The 25,409-nt window shown below is 41.7% G+C and overlaps 1 protein-coding gene across 1 annotated transcript in view; it reads left to right on the top strand.

Moving 5' to 3' along the window:
• The window catches only part of LOC118302418 (mucin-5AC), a 36,767-nt gene extending 11,358 nt beyond the window's left edge, over positions 1-25,409 (top strand). The window contains exons 17-48 of the mRNA XM_035628525.2: positions 235-490; positions 1,044-1,090; positions 1,592-1,695; positions 1,838-1,989; positions 2,136-2,274; positions 2,564-2,674; positions 3,170-3,349; positions 3,452-3,691; positions 4,606-4,762; positions 4,998-5,126; positions 5,377-5,527; positions 5,626-5,669; positions 5,763-5,990; positions 6,097-14,253; positions 15,833-15,972; positions 16,634-16,808; positions 16,967-17,214; positions 17,442-17,625; positions 18,272-18,455; positions 18,746-18,924; positions 19,047-19,116; positions 19,222-19,355; positions 20,260-20,294; positions 20,401-20,569; positions 21,099-21,197; positions 21,284-21,327; positions 22,531-22,653; positions 23,086-23,184; positions 23,789-23,917; positions 24,163-24,202; positions 24,329-24,452; positions 24,961-25,409. Of these exons, the coding sequence (XP_035484418.2) occupies positions 235-490; positions 1,044-1,090; positions 1,592-1,695; positions 1,838-1,989; positions 2,136-2,274; positions 2,564-2,674; positions 3,170-3,349; positions 3,452-3,691; positions 4,606-4,762; positions 4,998-5,126; positions 5,377-5,527; positions 5,626-5,669; positions 5,763-5,990; positions 6,097-14,253; positions 15,833-15,972; positions 16,634-16,808; positions 16,967-17,214; positions 17,442-17,625; positions 18,272-18,455; positions 18,746-18,924; positions 19,047-19,116; positions 19,222-19,355; positions 20,260-20,294; positions 20,401-20,569; positions 21,099-21,197; positions 21,284-21,327; positions 22,531-22,653; positions 23,086-23,184; positions 23,789-23,917; positions 24,163-24,202; positions 24,329-24,452; positions 24,961-25,186 (12,497 nt within the window). The 3' untranslated portion in view covers positions 25,187-25,409. The remainder of the gene's footprint in view (positions 1-234; positions 491-1,043; positions 1,091-1,591; positions 1,696-1,837; positions 1,990-2,135; positions 2,275-2,563; positions 2,675-3,169; positions 3,350-3,451; positions 3,692-4,605; positions 4,763-4,997; positions 5,127-5,376; positions 5,528-5,625; positions 5,670-5,762; positions 5,991-6,096; positions 14,254-15,832; positions 15,973-16,633; positions 16,809-16,966; positions 17,215-17,441; positions 17,626-18,271; positions 18,456-18,745; positions 18,925-19,046; positions 19,117-19,221; positions 19,356-20,259; positions 20,295-20,400; positions 20,570-21,098; positions 21,198-21,283; positions 21,328-22,530; positions 22,654-23,085; positions 23,185-23,788; positions 23,918-24,162; positions 24,203-24,328; positions 24,453-24,960) is intronic.

The raw sequence follows: 25,409 nt of genomic DNA, 5'->3' as shown, positions 1-25,409 counted from the left end.
GCACTGTGGTAAATATAAAACATACTCAGACAGAGGCAGTGTTACTATGGAGATAGCCATTCTATTTGTGAGAAGACGACATTATTCTGAGAGAGCTAAATACACCCACAGGGACTGGGTTAGACGGGTTTTTTGGGAACCCCATGCACCGACCACTTGTTGATCTGTGTAACGAACCGGAAATGTGCAGCAGTCAAATTGTTTTTCACTGATTCTGTGGTCTGACCTCCTCAGGTAAATATGCCAGCTCCTGTCCGAGCACCATGGTCTACTCCTACAACATCACGTTCAGCGGTCGCACCTGCCGCTGCCTCGGTACCACAGATCTCAGCTGCCACTTCTCTTTCCCGCCGATCGACGGCTGTATCTGTGCGGAGGGAACCTATCTGGATGACTCTGGGAAGTGTGTCGCCTCTGAGGCTTGTCCCTGCTATGACAAAAGCTCTGTGGTGTCTCCTGGAGAGGTTATCAACAAGGACGGAGTCATATGGTATGAAAATTACATATTTGGTTGGGCCACAACACAGATACAAAAATGTCAATGACTGACTGATTGATAAAGTTACACCATTGGTCTGATTATGGCTGAATGTTCTAGTTTCCTCATTGGCTGTTACTATTTTAATATTGAATTAATATAATGTATTATGTCATCAAACGATATGCAGGGTTATTTTGGAGCAGACTTTAGTTACTTTGCATTGACAGTAGTTGTTTACAGTGGTTCCACAACAGTTCTGTATTACGTCCTCATATCCACACAGTGGCCACAGATGGTTCAGCTATATTATAGTCTTGTGCATTGTGTTTTGTATTGCATGTGATTTTGTACATTATACATCATGTCATAGCCTTAAAAGCCCCAGTCCCTAATGATTTTAGCATTAAAATATAAAGCAGATGCATTAAAGAGTTTCACTCATGATAAAATTACTGACTCTCTCGCATGAGTTCAAAGACATGTCATCCAATTTGGTTTGGTTTTAAATGTTGTACTAAGGGTTATATATATATATCGCATAATTTTTTTTATTCTCCCTTAGCACCTGTAAGGAGGGCAAACTCAGCTGCATTGGGGAGGTACAGCCAGGTAAGTTACACGTTACACATAATTAGCAGCCTATAAGTGATACTAACTGATCTAACTCAAAAGGTATAGAGTAGTACTGTACTAATTACTCAGTACATCTGTACTCAGTTACCTTAAAATGATGTCTGTAACTGCTGTGGACTAGGAAACAGTATGTCTTGAGCTTAGCTGTGAAGTAATCTATTCAAATATACTATTTGCAGTACAAAATCCAGGTGAAAACAAGTTCAAAGCAATGTGCTTCTTAAAAAACAAACAAATATATGAATAAATAAAAAGAGCCATGAAGCCCTTACTAATAGTCAAGGACGCCAAATAGTTTTATGGTTCTTTTTTAAAATACAAGAGAACCAGGGTTTCTAGATGTGTCAGCGTTTGACCTCCAAAAGCTGTAGTAGCTCAGCATGTGGGTCTGGTGTCCCAGGAACAGAGAGTGAAGAGGAAAATTGAGAGAAAAAGCAAAAGCTTATTCTCATGAGCAAAATGAATGTCTTTTCTCAGCAACCTGCGCTCCCCCCATGGTGTTCTTCAACTGCTCTGCCAATGGTCCAGCTGCAAAAGGAACCGAGTGTGATAAGAGCTGCAACACATTAGACATGGCCTGTGTGAGTCCTCCGTTTCACCAACATAAAGGAAAATGTACATGCAAAAATGGATTTCTATATTTATTATTGGTGCTGAGTTCTGAGGTGAAGTTAAACATTTTCTACGCTGTCACTGTCGACTCGTTTGATCTTTTGCTTCCAGGTGACCACAGGGTGTGTGTCTGGTTGCATGTGTCCACCTGGGATGGTATCTGATGGTAAAGGGCACTGCATCAAGCCAGAGGCCTGTCCCTGTGTTCACAATGGCATCTCCTACCACCCTGGAGAGACCACCAGGGTGGACTGCAACACCTGGTATGTGAATCACAAGTCGATGGAAACATTGTAAAGTAAGAAAAGTTGTGCCCGGTACCTAATTCCTTTGGTTACACCAATATCTGTGACGAGCAAAAAAAGACTTTTTTTAAGCCTGATTCCATCTATGCTGCATCTGTTTACAGCACTTGTAAAGATAGAAAATGGATCTGCTCTACCAATCAGTGTGATGGAACCTGCTCTGTCTATGGTGCTGGACACTACATGACCTTTGATCGGAAGCGCTTCACCTTTGATGGCAACTGTGAATACGTTCTCGCTCAGGTAAGAATGCACACAAGAGGAGCTGGTGAACAGAATGATGAAAGTGAAGTGCATGTCAACACCAGACAATATCAGAGAGAAATTGGAAATAGTAAATACAAAGCTCATCAGTATTTTGAACAAAATTCATATTCTTCCTGCAAGGGGCTGGTATTGTACTATGGCTTGTAACAGTTATTGTGTGGAAACTCTCCATGATAATGGAGCAATGGTTTCGCAGACAAATTACAACAAATGTTATTTGTGTGTGTGTGTGTGTGTGTGTGTGTTTGTGTTTGTGTTTCCTCAGGACTACTGTGGCAGTGCTCAGAGTAATGGGACTTTCAGAGTGATCACTGAGAATGTTCCATGTGGAACCACAGGAACCACCTGCTCTAAGACCATCAAGATCTTCCTGGAGGTAAACAGTCTGTACATATATAGATATATTATCCATTATCTAAAACCATATATATGGAATGGAATGGAATGGAACTACACGGGGAACTAAGACTGGGACAGGATAGGCTTCGGAAACTCACTACACAATCTACGTGTGTGTGTCCATCTAGAAATCTCCTCAATATATTGAGCACCTAAGTAAACACTTCATTTTCATATATATATATATATATTGAGTCACATAATGAGTTGTCGTAATTAAACTCCAGCAAGTTGAATCAGCCTGTGATTAAAATTTTTCAACGAGTCCACCAACCCATACGATGAACTGTGCTCCAATACAGTACAACCAAATCGTCCATTCACTGTTCTTTCGTCATTTTGTTCTCAACAAATTATCCAATATACATCAGCAAAATTTTCAACGTGAATAATTAGTTCATTAATATCTGATGTGATTTATGTACAACACACACATTGAAAACTAATAATCAATGTCTGTTCTTTTGTTCAGAGAGCAGAACTGATTCTCACAGAGGGAAACTATCAGTTGCTTTCAAGTGGAAAGGAAGAAGTAGCCCCATTCCATTACAGCACTATGGGCAACTACCTGGTAATCGAAGCCAACAATGGACTTATTCTCATGTGGGATAGGAAGACCAGCTTGTTCATCAAGCTCAGCCAAAAATATAAGGTAATCCTGTAATATATGAATTAAGATTGTGATTTTAATGGGAAAAAAATGATGACCCTTATTTTGATGTTTAACAACATGATAAAAGGAGCTTTTTTTCAGGGTCGTGTGTGTGGGCTGTGTGGCAACTATGACAACAATGCAAATAACGACTTCACTACAAGGTGCCATGCAGTGGTAGTCAGCCCACTGGTGTTTGGAAACAGCTGGAAGGATTTGCCAAGCTGCCCTGATGCTCAGAGCATTAGCAACCCCTGCACAGAAAAGCCATACAGACAGTCGTGGGCCCAGAAACAGTGCAGCATCATACTGAGTGACATCTTCTCCTCCTGCCACTCCATTGTAGGTCATTGTTTAAGTCAAGTTTGTCTTTATGTTTTTCTTCTGTTTTTATCCTGCAAGCAACAGCATATAATGATGCACACTTTGGTGAGTTTTTCAGTTAGTCTGGTGGTCCATTTAACATAGGTCAGTCGTCAAGCTGCAGAAATGTCATGTGGACACCCATGGTCCACAGAGAATGACTCCTATCTATTTTACACATTTACTTTACATTCAGCACACTTTCAAGCTTACTCCTGGTCGGCATCTTTCCAAGAAAAGGCAAAGACAAATTATGTGATTTGCTTTGATTTTCAGCAAATGAATCCCATTAAATGTTCTGTAGCACCAGGCCATGTTTTCCTTTTTTGATAAGATAAACATCAAAAACTAAAAGGCATTTAAATTGTTCTGTTCATGCTACATAACATGTAGTCATGCATGGATGCGTTCACGTTTGCCAGTGCATACACTCTGCAGTCATACATTCAGTGGTGAAACAAGTATTCAGGATTACTCAATCACCATGACAAAATCCTGCCATTAAAAGTACTATATAGATGTATTACCAAGAAAATGTATTATAAGAATCCTTTTGCAATTTTAAATCATAATATATTACACTATAATATTTGATTATTATTACCAATGCATTGACATTTGTGCAGCATTTTAATATTTGTTGTTCATTGAGGTGAGGTTTTTTATATATAATGGGTAGTTTAATCTCTAACAATGTGTCCCATTCTAAATCTACACATACTGTATGCTCTGTACTAAAATTTTGATTTGGAAAGTATCTAGCTATACCTGCTTAATACGATGAATGTAGTAGAAAAAACTGTAATATGTAAGTGCAGGAGTGCCTTTCCTCCATTTTGTCTTGTGGGGTTTCCTAACCATTGAACTCACCACTGTCTCGTCAAACACTGCAGGTGGATCCTTCTCCATACTATGAAGCATGTGCGTTTGATTCATGTGCTTGTGACACTGGTGGAGACTGCGAGTGCTTCTGCACTGCTGTGGCTGCTTACGCTGAATCCTGTAATCAAGAAGGTGTCTGTGTACGATGGAGAACACCTAAAATCTGCCGTAAGTAACTATAGGATGAAAAATTGCTTGTTGAGGAGCATATAGTTCTTCTCAGGTAAATCCATGTTTCAAGAAAAAAGGGAAAGACTAAGTTATCAGGGTTGCATAATGTTAAACAAAAATAAAAAAGGCCTTTTTCAATGAAATTTCCACAAGTCAAAGTTCCATGTCTGCCTAATATTAAGGTAAAAATATACAACACGATGCCCATAATGATTTTTTCCTTTTTTTCAAGCTCTCTTCTGTGATTACTACAACCCCCCTGGTGAATGTGAATGGCACTACATGCCATGTGGATCTCCTTGTATGAAAACCTGCAGGAACCCCTCAGGCAGCTGCTCCACAGAGATACCTCCTCTAGAAGGTACAACATTTTTCATAACATGACCTAATTCAAATGAATTTTATAAATTTGTGATGGATTATTAAAGACAAGACAGTAAAGACAGTCATTTTTTTACAGTCGCATTAAAAAAGTTCTTAAACATTATCACTATTCAAATACGGGAAAAGAAAAAACGTACCACTTTTAGCTGTTGCTATCCCTGTTTTTAATAATACCAAAAAGTACCCATACCTTGCACTGTATGAATAGGTGTCTGTTTCTCAATTAGGTTGCTATCCAAAGTGTCCTCCTGTTCAGCCATACTTTGATGAGGATACAATGACATGTGTTGTAAAAGAACAATGTGGCTGCTACGATAAAGATGGGAGACACTATGACAATGGTGACGAAGTGCCAACAACCAAAAACTGTTACACATGGTAGGTCTTGCATATTCCATCTGTTAACCAAGGTAATAAGACTTTTTGGCAGGTTTGAACTGAGAGTGAATCAGAAAAAAATGTTTTTTCCCTTGAAGCACATGCAGTTCAATGACCATCAAATGCCATTACGATGCACAAGGTATATTTACATTTTGATATATTATGGGTTTTAAAAAATGCATACTCATCAGGTTAGGTTGGTATGTTAATAATATGTATCCTCTTTTTACAGCCTGTAGTTGCACATATCATGGAAACAAATATCCCCCTGGCAATACAATTTATAACACAACAGATGGACATGGTAACTGCATGACAGCAGTGTGCAAGAAGGACGGTATCATTGACCATGTGTCATACCCATGCCCAGTATCTCCCCCGACAACAAAGCTGCCTACTGCAACCTCTACTACAACCAGCCAGTCTCCAACCACATTTGTTTTTACATCAACCACACCAGGTACGCTAAAGGTTTTTATTTTGGAGATTCAAGACATACAGCTATATACAGCTTTATAATGTAAGATTTACCACTAAACCAATGCCTATATTATGTGTGTCTTCAGGGTCAGTCACGTGTAATCCTTGTGAATGGTCGCCATGGTATGATTCCAGCTTCCCCGCACTTGGAACTCCAGGAGGAGACAATGAAACATATGAAAAAATTAGAGGGGCAGGGCACAAGATATGTAATAAGCCAAGTCAGATACAATGCAGAGCAGAAAAATTCCCAAATGTCACCAGTGACAATGTGGGACAAGTGGTGCAATGTAACCTAGATAAAGGGCTGACGTGCAGGAATGAAGACCAGTCAGGGCCACTGGCCTTATGCTTTAACTACCAGGTCAGAGTTCTGTGTTGTGACTATAGAGCATGCCCAACAAAGCCTGCTCCATCATCAGTACATCCAACCTCAACCACAGTGATACCTACAACAACAGAATATGTTACTAAAACACCTTGTCAAGAAAGATTATGCTTCTGGTCAAAATGGATAAGCTCAGACTACCCTGAACACCATCCTGATGGTGGGGACAATGAAACCATCAAACACATCATCCAAAAAGGATATAACATCTGTGAGAATCCAGTGGCAGTGGAGTGTCGGGGAGTGCACTATGCATCCACTCCTCTAAAACAATTAGAGCAAAACATAACATGTAATAACCACGTAGGACTCCTGTGCAAGAACAACTTACAGGATCCCCCCATATGTTTAAATTATGAAATAAAGGTAAAATGTTGCAAGACAGTACAGTGCAACATGACACTGCATCCTACAAGTCCTACTTTTACAACCTCATCCAGTACAACACATCCACCTACAACTACTAAATCAGCCACTACACCTTTAACCAAGACTGAAAAAACAACAACTCGACCAACTACAATTACTACTACAACCAAAACTGAAACAACAACGTCTATGCCACCTACAACTACTACTACTACAACCACAACATCTCAGCAAAATCCAACAACTACTACCAGAACTGAAACAACGACTACCCAGCCACCTACAACTTCTACCACCACACCTTCGACCACAACTGAAACAATTAGGCAACCTACCACTGAACCTTGCCCTGGGGGACATGATGCAAAATGTGGTTGGTCAGATTGGATCAATCTTGGTGAACCCACACCAGGCCCCAATGGTGGAGAAGATGAATCCATCCAGAAAATAATTTCTGCTGGTTATCACATTTGCTCAGCTCCAGAAGAAGTCCAGTGTAGAGCTGTCATTCACCCACATCTTCCAATATCAGATGTGGGGCAAGCTGTGATTTGCAATAAAAATGTGGGTCTCATATGTAACAACACACATCAAGGACTTCAGAAAGAGTGTTTGGATTATGAGATTAAATTCAAATGTTGCGGTTGCCAAACACCATCTACTACAACTCCCATAACAACACCTCTTACTTCTACAACCATGAGACCTACTACTGGAACTGAAACAACAACCCAGGCACCTACAACAACTACTTCAACCACTACAGCTTCTACCACAACTGAAACAACAACTCACCCAACTACAACTTCAACCACTACACCTACTACCACAACTGAAACAACAACTCACCCAACTACAACTACAACCACTACACCTTCTACAACAACTGAGCCACCTACAACTACCACTACAACCACAACTGAAACAACAACCCAGGCCCCTTCAACCACTACTTCAACCACTACACCTTCTACCACAGCTGAAACAACAACTCACCCAACTACAACTACAACCACTACACCTACTACCACAACTGAAACAACAACTCACCCAACTACAACTACAACCACTACACCTTCTACAACAACTGAGCCACCTACAACTACCACTACAACCACAACTGAAACAACAACCACAACATCTCAGCCAACTACAACAACTACTACTACCACAACTGAAACAACAACTACCCGGCCACCTACAACCACCTCAACTAATACACCTACTACCACAGCTGAAAGAACAACTACAACTTCAACCACCGCAGCTTCAACCACAACCGAAACGACTACTACCACCAGGCCACCTACAACTGGACCTTGCCCTGGGGGACATGATGCAACATGTGGTTGGTCAGATTGGATCAATCTTGGTGAACCCACACCAGGCCCCAATGGTGGAGAAGATGAATCCATCCAGAAAATAATTTCTGCTGGTTATCACATTTGCTCAGCTCCAGAAGAAGTCCAGTGTAGAGCTGTGATTCACCCACATCTTTCAATATCAGATGTAGGGCAAGCTGTGATTTGCAATAAAAATGTGGGTCTCATATGTAACAATAAAAATCAAGGACTTCAGAAAGAGTGTTTGGATTATGAGATTAAATTCAAATGTTGCGGTTGCCAAACACCATCTACTACAAATCCCACTACAACACCTCTTACTTCTACAACCAAGAGACCTACTACTGGAACTGAAACAACAACCCAGGCACCTACAACAACTACTTCAACCACTACAGCTTCTACCACAGCTGAAACAACAACTCACCCAACTACAACTACAACCACTACACCTACTACCACAACTGAAACAACAACTCACCCAACTACAACTACAACCACTACACCTTCTACAACAACTGAGCCACCTACAACAACCACTACAACCACAACTGAACCAACAACTCACCCAACTACAACTACAACCACTACACCTTCTACAACAACTGAGCCACCTACAACTACCACTACAACCACAACTGAAACAACAACTCACCCAACTACAACTACAACCACTACACCTTCTACAACAACTGAAACAACAACTGAGCCACCTACAACTACCACTACAACCACAACTGAAACAACAACCACAACATCTCAGCCAACTACAACAACTACTACTACCACAATTGAAACAACAACTACCCGGCCACCTACAACCACCTCAACTACTACACCTACTACCACAGCTGAAAGAACAACTACAACTTCAAACACCACACCTTCAACCACAACCGAAACGACTACTACCACCAGGCCACCTACTGTACCTTGCCCTGGGGGACATGATGCAACATGTGGTTGGTCAGATTGGATCAATCTTGGGGAACCCACACCAGGCCCCAATGGTGGAGAAGATGAATCCATCCAGAAAATAATTACCGCTGGTTATCACATTTGCTCAGCTCCAGAAGAAGTCCAGTGTAGAGCTGTGATTCACCCACATCTTTCAATATCAGATGTGGGGCAAGCTGTGATTTGCAATAAAAATGTGGGTCTCATATGTAACAACATACATCAAGGACTTCAGAAAGAGTGTTTGGATTATGAAATTAAATTCAAATGTTGCAGTTGCCAAACACCATCTACTACAAATCCCATTACAACATCTCTTACTTCTACAACCACGAGACCTACTACTGGAACTGAAACAACAACCCAGGCTCCTACAACAACTACTTCAACCACTACAGCTTCTACCACAGCTGAAACAACAACTCACCCAACTACAACTACAACCACTACACCTACTACCACAACTGAAACAACAACTCACCCAACTACAACTACCACTACAACAACAACTGAAACAACAACCACAACATCTCAGCCAACAACAACTCCTACTACTACCACAATTGAAACAACAACTACCCGGCCACCTGCAACCACCTCAACTACTACACCTACTACCACAGCTGAAAAAACAACTACAACTTCAACCACCACACCTTCAACCACAACTGAAACGACTACTACCACCAGGCCACCTACAACTGGACCTTGCCCTGGGGGACATGATGCAACATGTGGTTGGTCAGATTGGATCAATCTTGGTGAACCCACACCAGGCCCCAATGGTGGAGAAGATGAATCCATCCAGAAAATAATTTCTGCTGGTTATCACGTTTGCTCAGCTCCAGAAGAAGTCCAGTGTAGAGCTGTGATTCACCCATATCTTTCAATATCAGATGTGGGGCAAGCTGTGATTTGCAATAAAAATGTGGGTCTCATATGTAACAACAAACATCAAGGACTTCAGAAAGAGTGTTTGGATTATGAGATTAAATTCAAATGTTGCGGTTGCCAAACACCATCTACTACAAATCCCATTACAACACCTCTCACTTCTACAACCATGAGACCTACTACTGGAACTGAAACAACAACCCAGGCACCTACAACAACTACTTCAACCACTACACCTTCTACCACAACTGAAACAACAACTCACCCAACTACAACTACAACCACTACACCTACTACCACAACTGAAACAACAACTCACCCAACTACAACTACTACCACTACACCTACTACCACAACTGAAACAACAACTCACCCAACTACAACTACAACCACTACACCTTCGACAACAACTGAAACAACAACTGAGCCACCTACAACTACCACTACAACCACAACTGAAACAACAACCACAACATCTCAGCCAACTACAACAACTACTACTACCACAATTGAAACAACAACTACCCGGCCACCTACAACCACCTCAACTACTACACCTACTACCACAGCTGAAAGGACAACTACAACTTCAACCACCACACCTTCAACCACAACCGAAACGACTACTACCACCAGGCCACCTACTGGACCTTGCCCTGGGGGACATGATGCAACATGTGGTTGGTCAGATTGGATCAATCTTGGTGAACCCACACCAGGCCCCAATGGTGGAGAAGATGAATCCATCCAGAAAATAATTTCCGCTGGTTATCACATTTGCCCAGCTCCAGAAGAAGTCCAGTGTAGAGCTGTCAGTCACCCACATCTTTCAATATCAGATGTGGGGCAAGCTGTGATTTGCAATAAAAATGTGGGTCTCATATGTAACAACATACATCAAGGACTTCAGAAAGAGTGTTTGGATTATGAAATTAAATTCAAATGTTGCAGTTGCCAAACACCATCTACTACAAATCCCATTACAACATCTCTTACTTCTACAACCACGAGACCTACTACTGGAACTGAAACAACAACCCAGGCTCCTACAACAACTACTTCAACCACTACAGCTTCTACCACCACTGAAACAACAACTCACCCAACTACAACTACAACCACTACACCTACTACCACAACTGACACAACAACTCACCCAACTACAACTACAACCACTACAACAACTGAAACAACAACCACAACATCTCAGCCAACAACAACTCCTACTACTACCACAATTGAAACAACAACTACCCGGCCACCTACAACCACCTCAACTACTACACCTACTACCACAGCTGAAACAACAACTACAACTTCAACCACCACACCTTCAACCACAACTGAAACGACTACTACCACCAGGCCACCTACAACTGGACCTTGCCCTGGGGGACATGATGCAACATGTGGTTGGTCAGATTGGATCAATCTTGGTGAACCCACACCAGGCCCCAATGGTGGAGAAGATGAATCCATCCAGAAAATAATTTCTGCTGGTTATCACATTTGCTCAGCTCCAGAAGAAGTCCAGTGTAGAGCTATGATTCACCCACATCTTTCAATATCAGATGTGGGGCAAGCTGTGATTTGCAATAAAAATGTGGGTCTCATATGTAACAACATACATCAAGGACTTCAGAAAGAGTGTTTGGATTATGAAATTAAATTCAAATGTTGCAGTTGCCAAACACCATCTACTACAAATCCCATTACAACACCTCTTACTTCTACAACCATGAGACCTACTACTGGAACTGAAACAACAACCCAGGCACCTACAACAACTACTTCAACCACTACACCTTCTACCACAACTGAAACAACAACTCACCCAACTACAACTACAACCACTACACCTACTACCACAACTGAAACAACAACTCACCCAACTACAACTACTACCACTACACCTACTACCACAACTGAAACAACAACTCACCCAACTACAACTACAACCACTACACCTTCTACAACAACTGAAACAACAACTGAGCCACCTACAACTACCACTACAACCACAACTGAAACAACAACCACAACATCTCAGCCAACTACAACAACTACTACTACCACAATTGAAACAACAACTACCTGGCCACCTACAACCACCTCAACTACTACACCTACTACCACAGCTGAAAGAACAACTACAACTTCAACCACCACACCTTCAACCACAACCGAAACGACTACTACCACCAGGCCACCTACTGGACCTTGCCCTGGGGGACATGATGCAACATGTGGTTGGTCAGATTGGATCAATCTTGGTGAACCCACACCAGGCCCCAATGGTGGAGAAGATGAATCCATCCAGAAAATAATTTCCGCTGGTTATCACATTTGCCCAGCTCCAGAAGAAGTCCAGTGTAGAGCTGTCAGTCACCCACATCTTTCAATATCAGATGTGGGGCAAGCTGTGATTTGCAATAAAAATGTGGGTCTCATATGTAACAACATACATCAAGGACTTCAGAAAGAGTGTTTGGATTATGAAATTAAATTCAAATGTTGCAGTTGCCAAACACCATCTACTACAAATCCCATTACAACATCTCTTACTTCTACAACCACGAGACCTACTACTGGAACTGAAACAACAACCCAGGCTCCTACAACAACTACTTCAACCACTACACCTTCTACCACAACTGAAACAACAACTCACCCAACTACAACTACAACCACTACACCTACTACCACAACTGAAACAACAACTCACCCAACTACAACTCCAACCACTACACCTACTACCACAACTGACACAACAACTGAGCCACCTACAACTTCCACTACAACCACAACTGAAACAGCAACCACAACATCTCAGCCAACTACAACAACTACTACTACCACAATTGAAACAACAACTACCCGGCCACCTACAACCACCTCAACTACTACACCTACTACCACAGCTGAAACAACAACTACAACTTCAACCACCACACCTTCAACCACAACTGAAACGACTACTACCACCAGGCCACCTATAACTGGACCTTGCCCTGGGGGACATGATGCAACATGTGGTTGGTCAGATTGGATCAATCTTGGTGAACCCACACCAGGCCCCAATGGTGGAGAAGATGAATCCATCCAGAAAATAATTTCTGCTGGTTATCACATTTGCTCAGCTCCAGAAGAAGTCCAGTGTAGAGCTGTGATTCACCCACATCTTTCAATATCAGATGTGGGGCAAGCTGTGATTTGCAATAAAAATGTGGGTCTCATATGTAACAACAAACATCAAGGACTTCAGAAAGAGTGTTTGGATTATGAGATTAAATTCAAATGTTGCGGTTGCCAAACACCATCTACTACAAATCCCATTACAACACCTCTTACTTCTACAACCATGAGACCTACTACTGGAACTGAAACAACAACCCAGGCACCTACAAAAACTACTTCAACCACTACACCTACTACCACAACTGACACAACAACTCACCCAACTACAACTACAACCACTACACCTACTACCACAACTGAAACAACAACTCACCCAACTACAACTACAACCACTACACCTTCTACAACAACTGAGCCACCTACAACTACCACTACAACCACAACTGAAACAACAACCACAACATCTCAGCCAACTACAACAACTACTACTACCACAATTGAAACAACAACTACTCGGCCACCTACAACCACCTCAACAACTACACCTACTACCACAGCTGAAACAACAACTACAACTTCAACCACCACAGCTTCAACCACAACCGAAACGACTACTACCACCAGGCCACCTACAACTGTACCTTGCCCTGGGGGACATGATGCAACATGTGGTTGGTCAGATTGGATCAATCTTGGTGAACCCACACCAGGCCCCAATGGTGGAGAAGATGAATCCATCCAGAAAATAATTTCCGCTGGTTATCACATTTGCTCAGCTCCAGAAGAAGTCCAGTGTAGAGCTGTCAGTCACCCATATCTTTCAATATCAGATGTGGGGCAAGCTGTGATTTGCAATAAAAATGTGGGTCTCATATGTAACAACATACATCAAGGACTTCAGAAAGAGTGTTTGGATTATGAGATTAAATTCAAATGTTGCGGGTGCCCAACACCATCTACAACAAATCCCACTACAACACCTCTTACTTCTTCAACCACAAGACTTACTACAACCCAGCCACCTACAACTACTACATCGACCACTTCAACTTCTACCACAACCGAGTTACCTGTAGTGACAGGAGAAATCTATCAACCAGTGACCAAGCCACAGATTTGCAATTGTTTTCATAACGGTTCAAAGTTCAGCAGTGGTAAGTTTTAATTTATTAAGGCACAACCTTGCAGTTAATATACATCTTTATACATTTTCCATTTAGGATTATTGCTTTTCTGACCTCTTGTTGTGCATCGGTAGGAGAATATTTGGAAATTAGCAAGTTATTAATAATAACCAATAAAGACAATTATTAATATTCATAAAAATATTACTGGAAATTAGTAATTCGGTAGCCTGCTGTGGCCAGACCAATACTCAAATACGTATTAGTCTGGGACCTCTCGGTTCATTTTCGATTTCCAAGAGGCTTTATCGACGGACGCAGACCAATCATGTGACGTCTATTTAGCGAAACAAAAAAGTAAACAGAGTGAAGCGTACAGCGAGGACATGCCTGTGCTGATGATTCCACAATGTCTTTGATCAAGTGTTGTCATGTTTGTGGGAGGAATTTGAAAATATTGGCCAGCCTTGGTTGTTTTCAGAAGTTGCTTCCATCTGTATCATGGAATAAACCCCGCCCATTATCACTTCCCAATGGAGGGGATCCAGACCGTATTAAGGCAGAGCAAATTTAAATTAGCTCCCAAAATTTGTCTGGAGCCCCGGGCTAGTAATTCAGGGCAACACCCTCTAAAAAGGGACTTATTAACCAAACCTGTGAAATCAGTCTGAAAATGGGTGTTCACTTAAAATATCAATATTCATGCCATTGAGATCATAAGTTGAACAGTGAAGGTGTGAATCCAACCACTGACCCTCGCAACCAGCAGTTATTACAACACAGCATGCACAATATATCAGACAACTTCTCTTTAAAGGGCCCATATTATGCTCCAGGCACCTTTTCAGCCTGCCTCCACTTATATTTCATTATCTGGGGTGTCTGCCAGCCCACGGAGAATGAAAAGAAAACAATGAGTCGTTGATTCGTGGTTTGGGTTGGCCGTGCAGACGGTCTGTAAACGAGCCATTCACAGCCCGGGCGTCAAGTGACGTAAGTTGACTCCTGCTACTGGGGCGACCACGCCCCCAACCTGAGCAGCACCTCCCCCCTTGAAGTGAGGAAAAACAGATCGCGTCTACGCCATAATTTTCTCCCCGCAAGCGAACGACGACCGCAGGCATGGCCAAGCTAGACTCGCGGCCGGCCGGCTTATCTGAGAATCAACTCCGATAATCCAATCAAATCGAAAAGCAGTCTGTCAGTCAGCACGTTAGCTAGCCTTACAAACTAATGGGACAATAAATCTACTGAGTTTATTTAAAAGACATTTGTACCATCAGCTTCTCTTCTCTGACTTTATGCAAACCAGTTGCTGGTGTGGTCAAAACGACAGTTTAGTTATGTTACTGTTACATTACATCCCCACATGTCATTTACAGGCAGAATATCCAAAGTTCAAGCATCTTCATACTAAATCACATACAGTACAGAGATTGTATAGCTCCTTCCTCTCCCAAAGGAGAACTTCATTCATGAGCAAGTTTCTACATGATATTCAGCATCTATCAGTAAATCAGTATACATTTGTGTGTTACCCATGTTTAATATGTTTTTTTCAAATATGTGATGGACCCTTTTCAACAATCTTCCCATGCCTCATTTGCAGGTTCCATAGTCTACAATGAGACAGACTATAATGGCCACTGTTACATAGGGTACTGCAATGAGAGCTGTCTTGTGGTGCAGAAACACTACCAGTGTTCTACATCTGGGAAAGATTGCAATGATGTAACTCCTACAAGAAAGGTAATAATTCATTAATGACTTATGTGTATATATATATATATATTTGTTTAGGCTTTGTACACATTTAACAGTGTTTATTTTAGCCATGTGAGGCTAATTGTGATTTGTGAATATGGGCTGTAGGCAGAAAATTAATTGATTTATTGATAAATATGTATTTGTTGAACTACAACTCCTTTAAAGGGCAGTAAGCGATTTTAATCCAATACACTTTCTGTAAAATTCAGTGAATAAATCCTCACGGTCCACTAGCTGTCAGTTCTGTGTCTGTTTTTCCGGCACAGCCCTGGCTCTGTAAATTGAAAACCAAAAAAAGTGGCTGCACCACGCAATAATGCATGTGGAGTTTGTAGACATCACTCCCTGACACCTTTAGAGACATGCTAGCGACAGGTGCAAGGACTCAGGGGTTTTAGCCTTGTAGTTAGCACGTGTCTCCCACACCCAAGGCTACAGGATTTAGCCCCGACCAGTACAGTCAAAAAATCCACAACAAACAATCTTTCTCCAAAATTGCTTACTGCCCCTTTAAGTCCAAGCATTTAATGATAGCCTTAACCATTGAATATTTATCATTAGCATTAATAATCAATATGAACATTCTATGAAAAAAACAGCTCCCTCCTTTTTTCTTTAATTTCAATCTCAATTCTCCTCATAGCATGGTGAAACTTGGAGGGATAAAAACTGTCGCATAGGAATATGTAATAATGGCCATGTGAACTATAACCACACACAATGTCCAACTCCGAAGCCTGTAGTTTGTGCAAATAACTTCCCTGCTATTGAAGTGAAAGATGATGATGATGAATGTTGCTCCCACTATGAATGCCAATGTAAGTCTGACCTATTTCTTTTTAAAGTTACACATATAATAATGTATAAAATAATATACTTACATGTCATCTATATCTACCAATATATGTTGTGTACCAGATGATATCAGATAATTTGAAATGGTGTTTTAATAATCTAATATCCGCATCCCTTGAAGGCATGTGCTACGGTTGGGGAGATCCCCATTATGTCACCTTCGACGGAACCTACTATGCTTTTCAAGGCAACTGCTCCTACTGGCTGGTGAAAGAGATCTTGCCCAAATACCACTTCAGCGTTATGATCGATAACTTCTACTGCGGTTCAGTTGATGGCTTGTCCTGTCCTCAGTCCATCACTGTCTTCTACAAAAGCTACAAGATCTTTATTACACAGAAGGATTTTAATGGCCATTTCACAAACAAGGTAAACAAATGCCACCTTTACCATTTAAACTCTTGTCATTATTTGAGCCTTCAGTGCAGATGCATCCACCGGTTTGGACTAACTAAATGGACGTACCTGGTCTAATCCTAATTTTTAAAACTTTCCAATAACGGGCTTTCATACCAGAGAGTAGATGCATTGAAAAATTGTCAAGAAAGTTTTTTATTGTTGTTTCTGACAGTAATCTTTTCATGCCTTTGTTTTAGATTTCCGTAAATGACAAGCCTGTAAGGCCTGCATACCAAAATGGTGACTTCCGTATAACCACCACCGGTATTGATACAGTGCTCATCATCCCAAAAATTCATGCCAAGGTCACCTTCTCCGGACTCATATTCGGTATCACCCTGCCTTATAGTGAATTTGGCGGAAACACGCAGGGACAGTGTGGTGAGTCCTGTAGCAGAGATTACCAGTATCTTTACTTTCTGTCTGATTTTGGACATCAATTGATAAATGACAAGCATTTACAGTAGTAATGGTGATTACTGTTGCCTCACAGCAAGAAGGTTCTTGGTTTGGATCCCTGTTTTAACCAACCAGGGCCTTTCCGTTTGGAGTTTGCATGTTCTCCCTGTGTATGCATGTAGGTTCTCTTTGGGTACTCCGGCTTCCTTCCACAGTCCAAAAACATGCAGATTGGGATTAGGTTAATTGGAGACTCTAAACTGTCCGTAGGTGAATGTAAGTGTGAATGGTTGTTTGTCTCTGTATGTTGCCCTGCGATGAACTGGCGACCTGTTCAGGGTGAACGCCGCCTCGCGCCCAATATCAGCTGGGATGGGCTCCAGCCCCCTTGCGACCCTTAAGGGATAAAGCGGTCTAGATGATGGATGGATGGATGGATGGATTTACAGTAGTTGAATATTTTGTGCACATGATATTTACAACAGATTGAACATTTTGTACATGTTCAGTAATATTTCTTCTTTGAAAAAAAAGAGTTGATATTAAAATGGCTTCTTCCTAATTCTTGTGATTGAGCAAGAAAACAAAATCATGTTGTTTTTTTTACTAATGATAACGATTTCTCTAGGCACATGTGACAACAACCGAAAAGATGACTGCATGCTGCCCAGTGGCAAAATTGATCCTTCATGTCCTAATATGGCACACGAGTGGCACACTAACAACAGTCACTGTGAACCTCCAGTTCAGCCTTCACCAATACCTACGCCTAATACCTGTAATACAACCATCTGTGAGATCATCAAGAGCAGGTAGGAGCAACATCAGGTTCAGACATCATTTTGTTTGAATATTAATTCTCTGCTGTGAATTTTAGATCTTACTAATCCTCCAATTGACATGTTTTTCATTTTTTTTATAACAATAGTTAAAGACAACATTCTGGATGGAAACATAAATGCCCAGTTTGAAGCCTTACATACAGCATGCAAGCAAACAGAAATTAAAAGAGAGAACAAACTTAACATTCCAGTGCAATGCCAGATGTGATGTGTTCAGCTTGTGTCCAGTGTTTACCAACTATGAATGCCATCTTCCCCAGTGTGTTTGAAGCTTGCCACAAGATCATCGACTACAGTCCGTTTGTTGAGGGCTGCGAGTTTGATGTGTGCCACATGCACCTTCCTCACATCGGCTGCAGTAGTTTAAAAACCTATGCTAAAGTCTGTGCTGAGGCTGGAGTATGCATTGACTGGAGGAGTGCCACCGATGGCCTATGTGGTATGCAACTTGACCTAAACCTTACATATTCAAGCATTGTTATGCACTCAAAACTCACCAATAACGTCACTGGAATGACCTCTGTGGAAGAACATGTTCATTCTCTTTCCATCTCGTTACAGAATATAATTGTCCAAGTTCCAAAGTGTACAAGGCCTGTGGCCCATTGGTGGAGCCTACGTGTGATTCCTGGTACAGCAATTCAAATCCACATTGTTGCTGTTCATTGCAGTAATTCGTTTTTTTTAATGATTTATGAATGTGTGGGATTCACACTGCATGCTGCTGTCTCTGCAGGTACAACCAGAAATTTATCTATGCTGTCAGTGATTTCAGTGCCATGACCGATGTGAAGCTGGAGGGTTGTTACTGCCCAAATGACACCTTCCTCCTCTCTTCCTCCAACTCAAATGAATGTGTGCCAACCTGCGGTAAGAGGAGATGATACTACTGTGTGGCCGGAGCAGTAAAACTTAAGTGTCCTGAGTGTCTTGCTGTTTTTGATGGCCTTTTGTGACAAAGTCAAAATTTCATTTGTTATTCCATCATCCAAATCACAAGTTTATGGATACAGTCAATGGCAAACGCATAGGAAAAGAGATTGTCAGATGTGTCCACAACAGCAGGATAATCTCTGGAACATTGTGTGGCATCTGGGTAAAACAGCAGGAGTCAGGACATGATGATAATTACCTTGTGCAAAGAAGTGTTTTCATCAACATGCCCAATCACTGGCCATGAATTCTCCTGAGATTTTTACTGATGTTTTCTCACATTATATTTCTAATAGTATCAGAAGGATACAGAAGGATCCGATTAAGGAAAAAAAAAATTCCCCTCAAGCGTCCATTTTTAGATAGAAAATGCATGTGCGCCCATCAGAGCACCTATGGCATGTTAGTCTTAAAATGTACATTGTTAGCACATTGCTATCTTGAGGCAGTAAAAATTGAGTGCACTTTTGATGAACAAAAATCCTCGAAGGTGCAAGTGCATCTGGCTTTCAAGGGGAAGAACAGATGGTACTCTTAATCTGAAGACTTGTTACTGGAGCAGCTACCTTTTTTCCACCGTTAAACTAACAAAAGGAGATTTGGACTTGTTCTAAATGTACAGTACAGTACAGAGCTTTAGACCATAAGCATAATGCTAAACCATAAATAATATGAACAGTAGGGGAAACAGTAAGTAGAAATTACTTCTTCTTTTTTATATCATGAAATGTATTTTTAGAGATGTATTCAGCATGTACCTACCAGTGTGAGCCCTAGAGTAAGGCTCACCAAAAGTCTAATGAGTGAAATGACTTAATGCTTTATATTTTCCTCCAAACAGAAATTTGTCGGTTGCCAAACAAAAAATGGGTGAAGGTAAATCATTTGTTCACTGTACAATGCCAGTCTATTTTTTTTTTTACATAAAAAGACAAAGGAAAAGCCTGTGATTGAGTTAGTATAATAAACACTGTGTACTCAGGCCAATGCAACATGGACAGAAGGCTGTGAAGAGTGTATGTGTGAGGAAGACACACTGGAGGTCACCTGCCGTCACGTGTCCTGTCCAACACAGCCACCCCTCAGCTGTGACCAAGAGGGTCAGGTCAAGGTCACCTACACCACTGGCTGCTGTCAAAAGGATAAATGTGGTAAGTCAGCGCCAAAAAGGGATAGCACCTCCTGATACTGACATTACAGCCTTCCTGCTCAACACGCGGTGTATTTACATATTTCCCCGAGTGTAATCTGCACATTTTTGTATTCGGCGATGTCTTGAGGCCTGTCCCAGTTTGCCAGTACCAGACATTGGAACAGGAACTTTGACAGAGGCCGGAGTAATGTTCCACCATTCAACTGCTTTCTACACTTTTTAGTGGTCGAACTATGTAAACGAAGGGTTAAAACCAAAAAAGACAGATCAAAGATTTGATGTGATAGCAAGAGCCCTGCTGATGATTTGGAGGAGGCCTTGGTGAATGCGGGACATTGTACATACTGTAACCATAGTGGACGACAGAGGCGACAAACGAATAGTTACCACAAACATGCTCTTTTCTCGCCTGCTGAGAAAATCCAGTCTCTGCAGTATTTCATCAGCACATGTGACAGAGCGTCTCGGTTGTTATTTGCTGGTGTGAACATTCCCTCCTCATTTCCTCCATCTGTGTCTTTGAACAGAGTGTGATGTGAGGCAGTGCTCTAATTTTGTGCCGTCCTGTCCTGCTGGTCACACTCTAAAAACCGTGATGGAAGTCTGCTGTTTCAAATACTCCTGCGGTGAGTGTGTACATGCTATTTGGCCACTGTGACTGTTGCACCAAACTTATGAATGAATTCATTGTTTTTGTCTGTTTCCTTCGCAGAGATTAAACCGAATGTGTGCGTTTATAACAAACACGAGTATCAGGTGAGATTTTACAACAAACAACGAGGCATTTCACACAAAGTCTGTGAGATTCTCACAATTTTCTACAACAAAAAGTTTTGAAAGTTGTGTGTATGGTATGTGTGTGTCTATAAATACAATTTTTCTACATACAATAACAGGTATTATTGGCAACTTAAGAGGTCAGTGTGTGGTATTTAGTGGCATCTAGTGGTGAGGTTGCAGATTCTCCCTCCCTGTGTTCAGGAAATGTGAAAATGCAAAGGGCCCCCTCAAGAGCCAGTGGGTGAGGTCAAATTGTCAAATTGGCTTAAGAAGTTTCCTAAATCTTGACGTGACCCGGATGTATTTGATCAGCAGCCATGATAAGAGCTGTTCGGATTCTCTCAATGCATAGGAAAGGAGCTTCCTATGTGAGAGTAAGCGATATTCAACTTGGCGCTCCATGCAAGGACATAAATGATTAAATCCGAAGTAGAAGTAGAAGAAGTAGAAGAGAATGAATATGACCCAGAAGAGACACATGTCATCATGTAAGTTACTGTAACATATGAATCGTTTACATCTGATGTCACACGGTGGTTAAAAAACACTGAAACATGCTGATGGAGCCGCTGCGTTTTTTGTAGTTCATCCGAGGAAATTTGTAGTTTCACCACGGCAGACGCACGTCAATAACATCCGCCGTCGCGTGATGACGTAGTGTAGTGAAAGTCAAGTCGAATTCTCTGAGCAGCGCTGTCGGGTTTCCTGAGTCCTATCAGTCCTCCTTGACACCTTTCCTTGACCTCATGACGTTTTCCGCTGAGGACTAGGAATAGTAGATAGGAATAGCAGATAGGAAGGACATTTCAACCTCACCCAGCATTTGGTTTGTTTCTTCTGGGCCAGAAACATGGCAATGCAACATGGCGGACTCTGTGAACCTGCTCCTGATGTATATAAAGGTCTCATTCTTTAACGCGACCCTTAAAGCATAAAGCGGTGTAGATAATGGATGGATGGATGGATGGATAAAAGATCACCTAAATCCTACACTCCTGTAGAATGTAATGCAATCCAACACTACAGCGCAGCCACAAATTCCCCCTTTGCAAAAAGAACAATGTTCAGTTGTAGACTGACACTGTGGTGTTGTACTCGGCTGGAGTATACTGAGTTGTGTTCCTAATGTTTTGCTGTAAGTGTGCTGACCCTTTCACCCTTCATCCACCGTCCATCAAGGTTGGAGACCTGGTGCCCAAGAGCCCATGTGACAAGTGCACTTGTACTGAGCAGACAGACGCCAGCAGCCACTATCACACAATAAAGTGTCAGCCTATACCATGTGACACACACTGCCCTCTGGTGAGTCCGGTGTCTGCGTCCTACTGCAGGTTTTGATGTGATGACATGAATGAAACTGTGAAAAGGCTGTCTTTATTCAAAATAATCATGTACAATATTGACAGGCCCTCAAATCATCACCTGTACAATGAGTAAAGCTTGGAATTTGGTTTATGCTTTTTCTTTCCGATCATTTATTCCTTTTCACAGGGTTCAACTGAGCTTTGAGCACTAGATGGTGGATACTAAATTGTCCATCAAGACATGTTGTACAAATAGTGAAAATATGTGAATATACCTCTACTGTTTATCGGATTGATAAACCCCTAAAGGAATACTAATGTCTGCACTGAATCCAAATGCTGACATTTAATATTCTCATCCAGACTTGCTCTTTTGCTGGTTTTATATTGTCCTATTTTCTTTAAATGCTGAGTTTGTGTCTCTCGTCAGGGTTATGAATATCAGATCGTCCCGGGCCAGTGCTGTGGAAAGTGTGTCCAAACAAGCTGCGTTGTGACACTGTCGAAGAACGAAACACACACTTTAAAGGTTTGTATAAATGTGTGTGTGTGTGTGCATGCAATGTGTGTTGTGTGTTTAGAGAGAGAATGGAAAGAGAGAGTAGAGTTTATTTATAGATCACAGAGGTCTCTAAAATCTCTACTGTCTTTTAAATAAAGTAATGGTGCTACCAGGTCCCTTTGTGTTGATTTGAACAGGTGCACCTATTTTTCCTTTTATTCCAGCATAAGATAATACAATGTCACACGTGCTATAATAACAACTTAATATAAAATAGGCCTCTGGATTTGTAGTTGAAAAAGGTAATTCTCGGTGTACACCCACCAGGAGGTGTGGCCTCTCCACAACACAAAATGACAGGATTAAATCAGTGTCACATCTCTAGAATTGTAAGTCTGTAAGTTGATTTGAATTCTGTAGTGAAATGACTATCAACCAATGGCTGCCTGTAACAGAAGCAAATGTAATTTGAAAATCTCAAATAAATGAGCGATGTGTAGAGAAAAGAAATGTCTTGGCTCAGAGTAAGAACAAGAACCGTAGATGTATGTTGATATGGACATGGCAGCGGATCTGATGCAGTTCTGCCCGGGAGACTGTGCTCTAAAATTCTGTCCTGTGTTTTCTTCAGCCTGGCACCCTGTGGACACCCGCTGGGAAACCCTGTGTGAAGTTTGAGTGTGTGAAGATCGGGAATCAGTTCATCACGGTCGAGGCCAAGACCACCTGTCCTCTCTATGACGCCAATGAATGCATACCGGTAGACTGCACACACACACACACACACACTCATGATGCAGTCTCTTAGTTAATGGAATATATGAGTCCTTGGGGTTGGGATGCTCATGTGTCATGGAAAAGATGTAGTGACACTGGAAAACAGCGTCGTGAACACACTACCACCTGTTGATGAACTCGTCCTGTCCTCATGTGGATCTTTACAAAATGAAACATGGCCTAACAGAGCGCTGATGTGAATATATGAATATGTGATTCTCCACACAGGGAACAGAGACCATAGCTCCAGACGGATGCTGTCGTGTCTGTATGTATTGCATCCATGAGTTTTTTCATACCAGATATGAATATAAATATGAAAAGATGTATCATGTGTAAACAGGTTAACTGAGGTGTTATTCCCTTACAATATGCCTCTCCTGGCATGCCTCAGGTGTGCAGAAGGGTCATCAATGCAGTGTGACCACCTCCGCTGTGCAACTGGAGAGCCAGGGCTGCCAATCCAAGGAGCTGGTGAACGTCACGTCGTGTAGTGGAACATGTGGCACATTCAGCTTGTGAGTCCCCCTCATTTCATTTTCCTTATCATCTGTGTCATGGAAAAATTCTTAATATCTTCAATGTGGAGGATTCTGATTGAGGAGATATGGACATTTTCTTCCTCAAGTGAGCATTTTGTCACATTAAATCATTCCTGGTTGGGGGAATTGGAGAGGACAGATTAATATCTGGTGATATCTTGAATCAAGGCGGTATCTCAGGCTTTGTGCTACAAATATAGAGTCTCCAAACCCCAGACTGTGAAATGATATCATTGTAACATCCCCCAGAACTACAAGGACATTAAACAACCTATTCCACAGGCTCAGGAATAATAACCATTTTAATAGCTGATCTTTATGTGTGGAAACACAGATCGTATTAAAACTGACACGATGAGTCTTGCTCAGTTCCCGTATGGATACTGCCGCGCTGTCTAAATCGCTCTTTAGTCTTAAATTTGAATTAAACATTTCTCCCTCTCTCCCTTTTGCCTCACACCATCGTCTCTCCCTCTTCTCTCAGCTACTCCACCAAAATGAAATCCCTGAAGCACACCTGCGCCTGCTGCCAGGAGGTGGCCACGTCTGAGAGGCAGGTCCACCTCTCCTGCCCAGAAGACAACGACTTAGTCTACACCTACATCCACATTGACGCCTGCGGGTGCCTCAAGACAGATTGCTCTGTGCTTGGCAGCAGTGGACTGGTGAAGACCCCCTCCAGCACCAGGTCCCAGCGACGCAGGAGATGAGGCAAACAAGAGGGCTGGCATTTGGACCAGTCACTTGTAATGCACATGAATTTTAGGACTGTAACTGACCAATCAGAATTTAATCAGTCAGTTAGATTTGCATGCTTGCTTGATTCTTCTATTTATGTTAAATGTATTAGCATACTTGGATCTAGTTTGACAAGATTGTATACCCACAAAGTTCTCATTAATAAAAATCGTACTGTGGCTACAGGCTGAGCAA

Source organism: Scophthalmus maximus, chromosome 4 (assembly GCF_022379125.1).
Source record: "Scophthalmus maximus strain ysfricsl-2021 chromosome 4, ASM2237912v1, whole genome shotgun sequence".
Taxonomy (NCBI): Eukaryota; Metazoa; Chordata; class Actinopteri; order Pleuronectiformes; family Scophthalmidae; genus Scophthalmus; species Scophthalmus maximus.
Note: the sequence above shows the minus strand (reverse complement) of the source record. Positions and strands in the feature narration are given on the sequence as shown.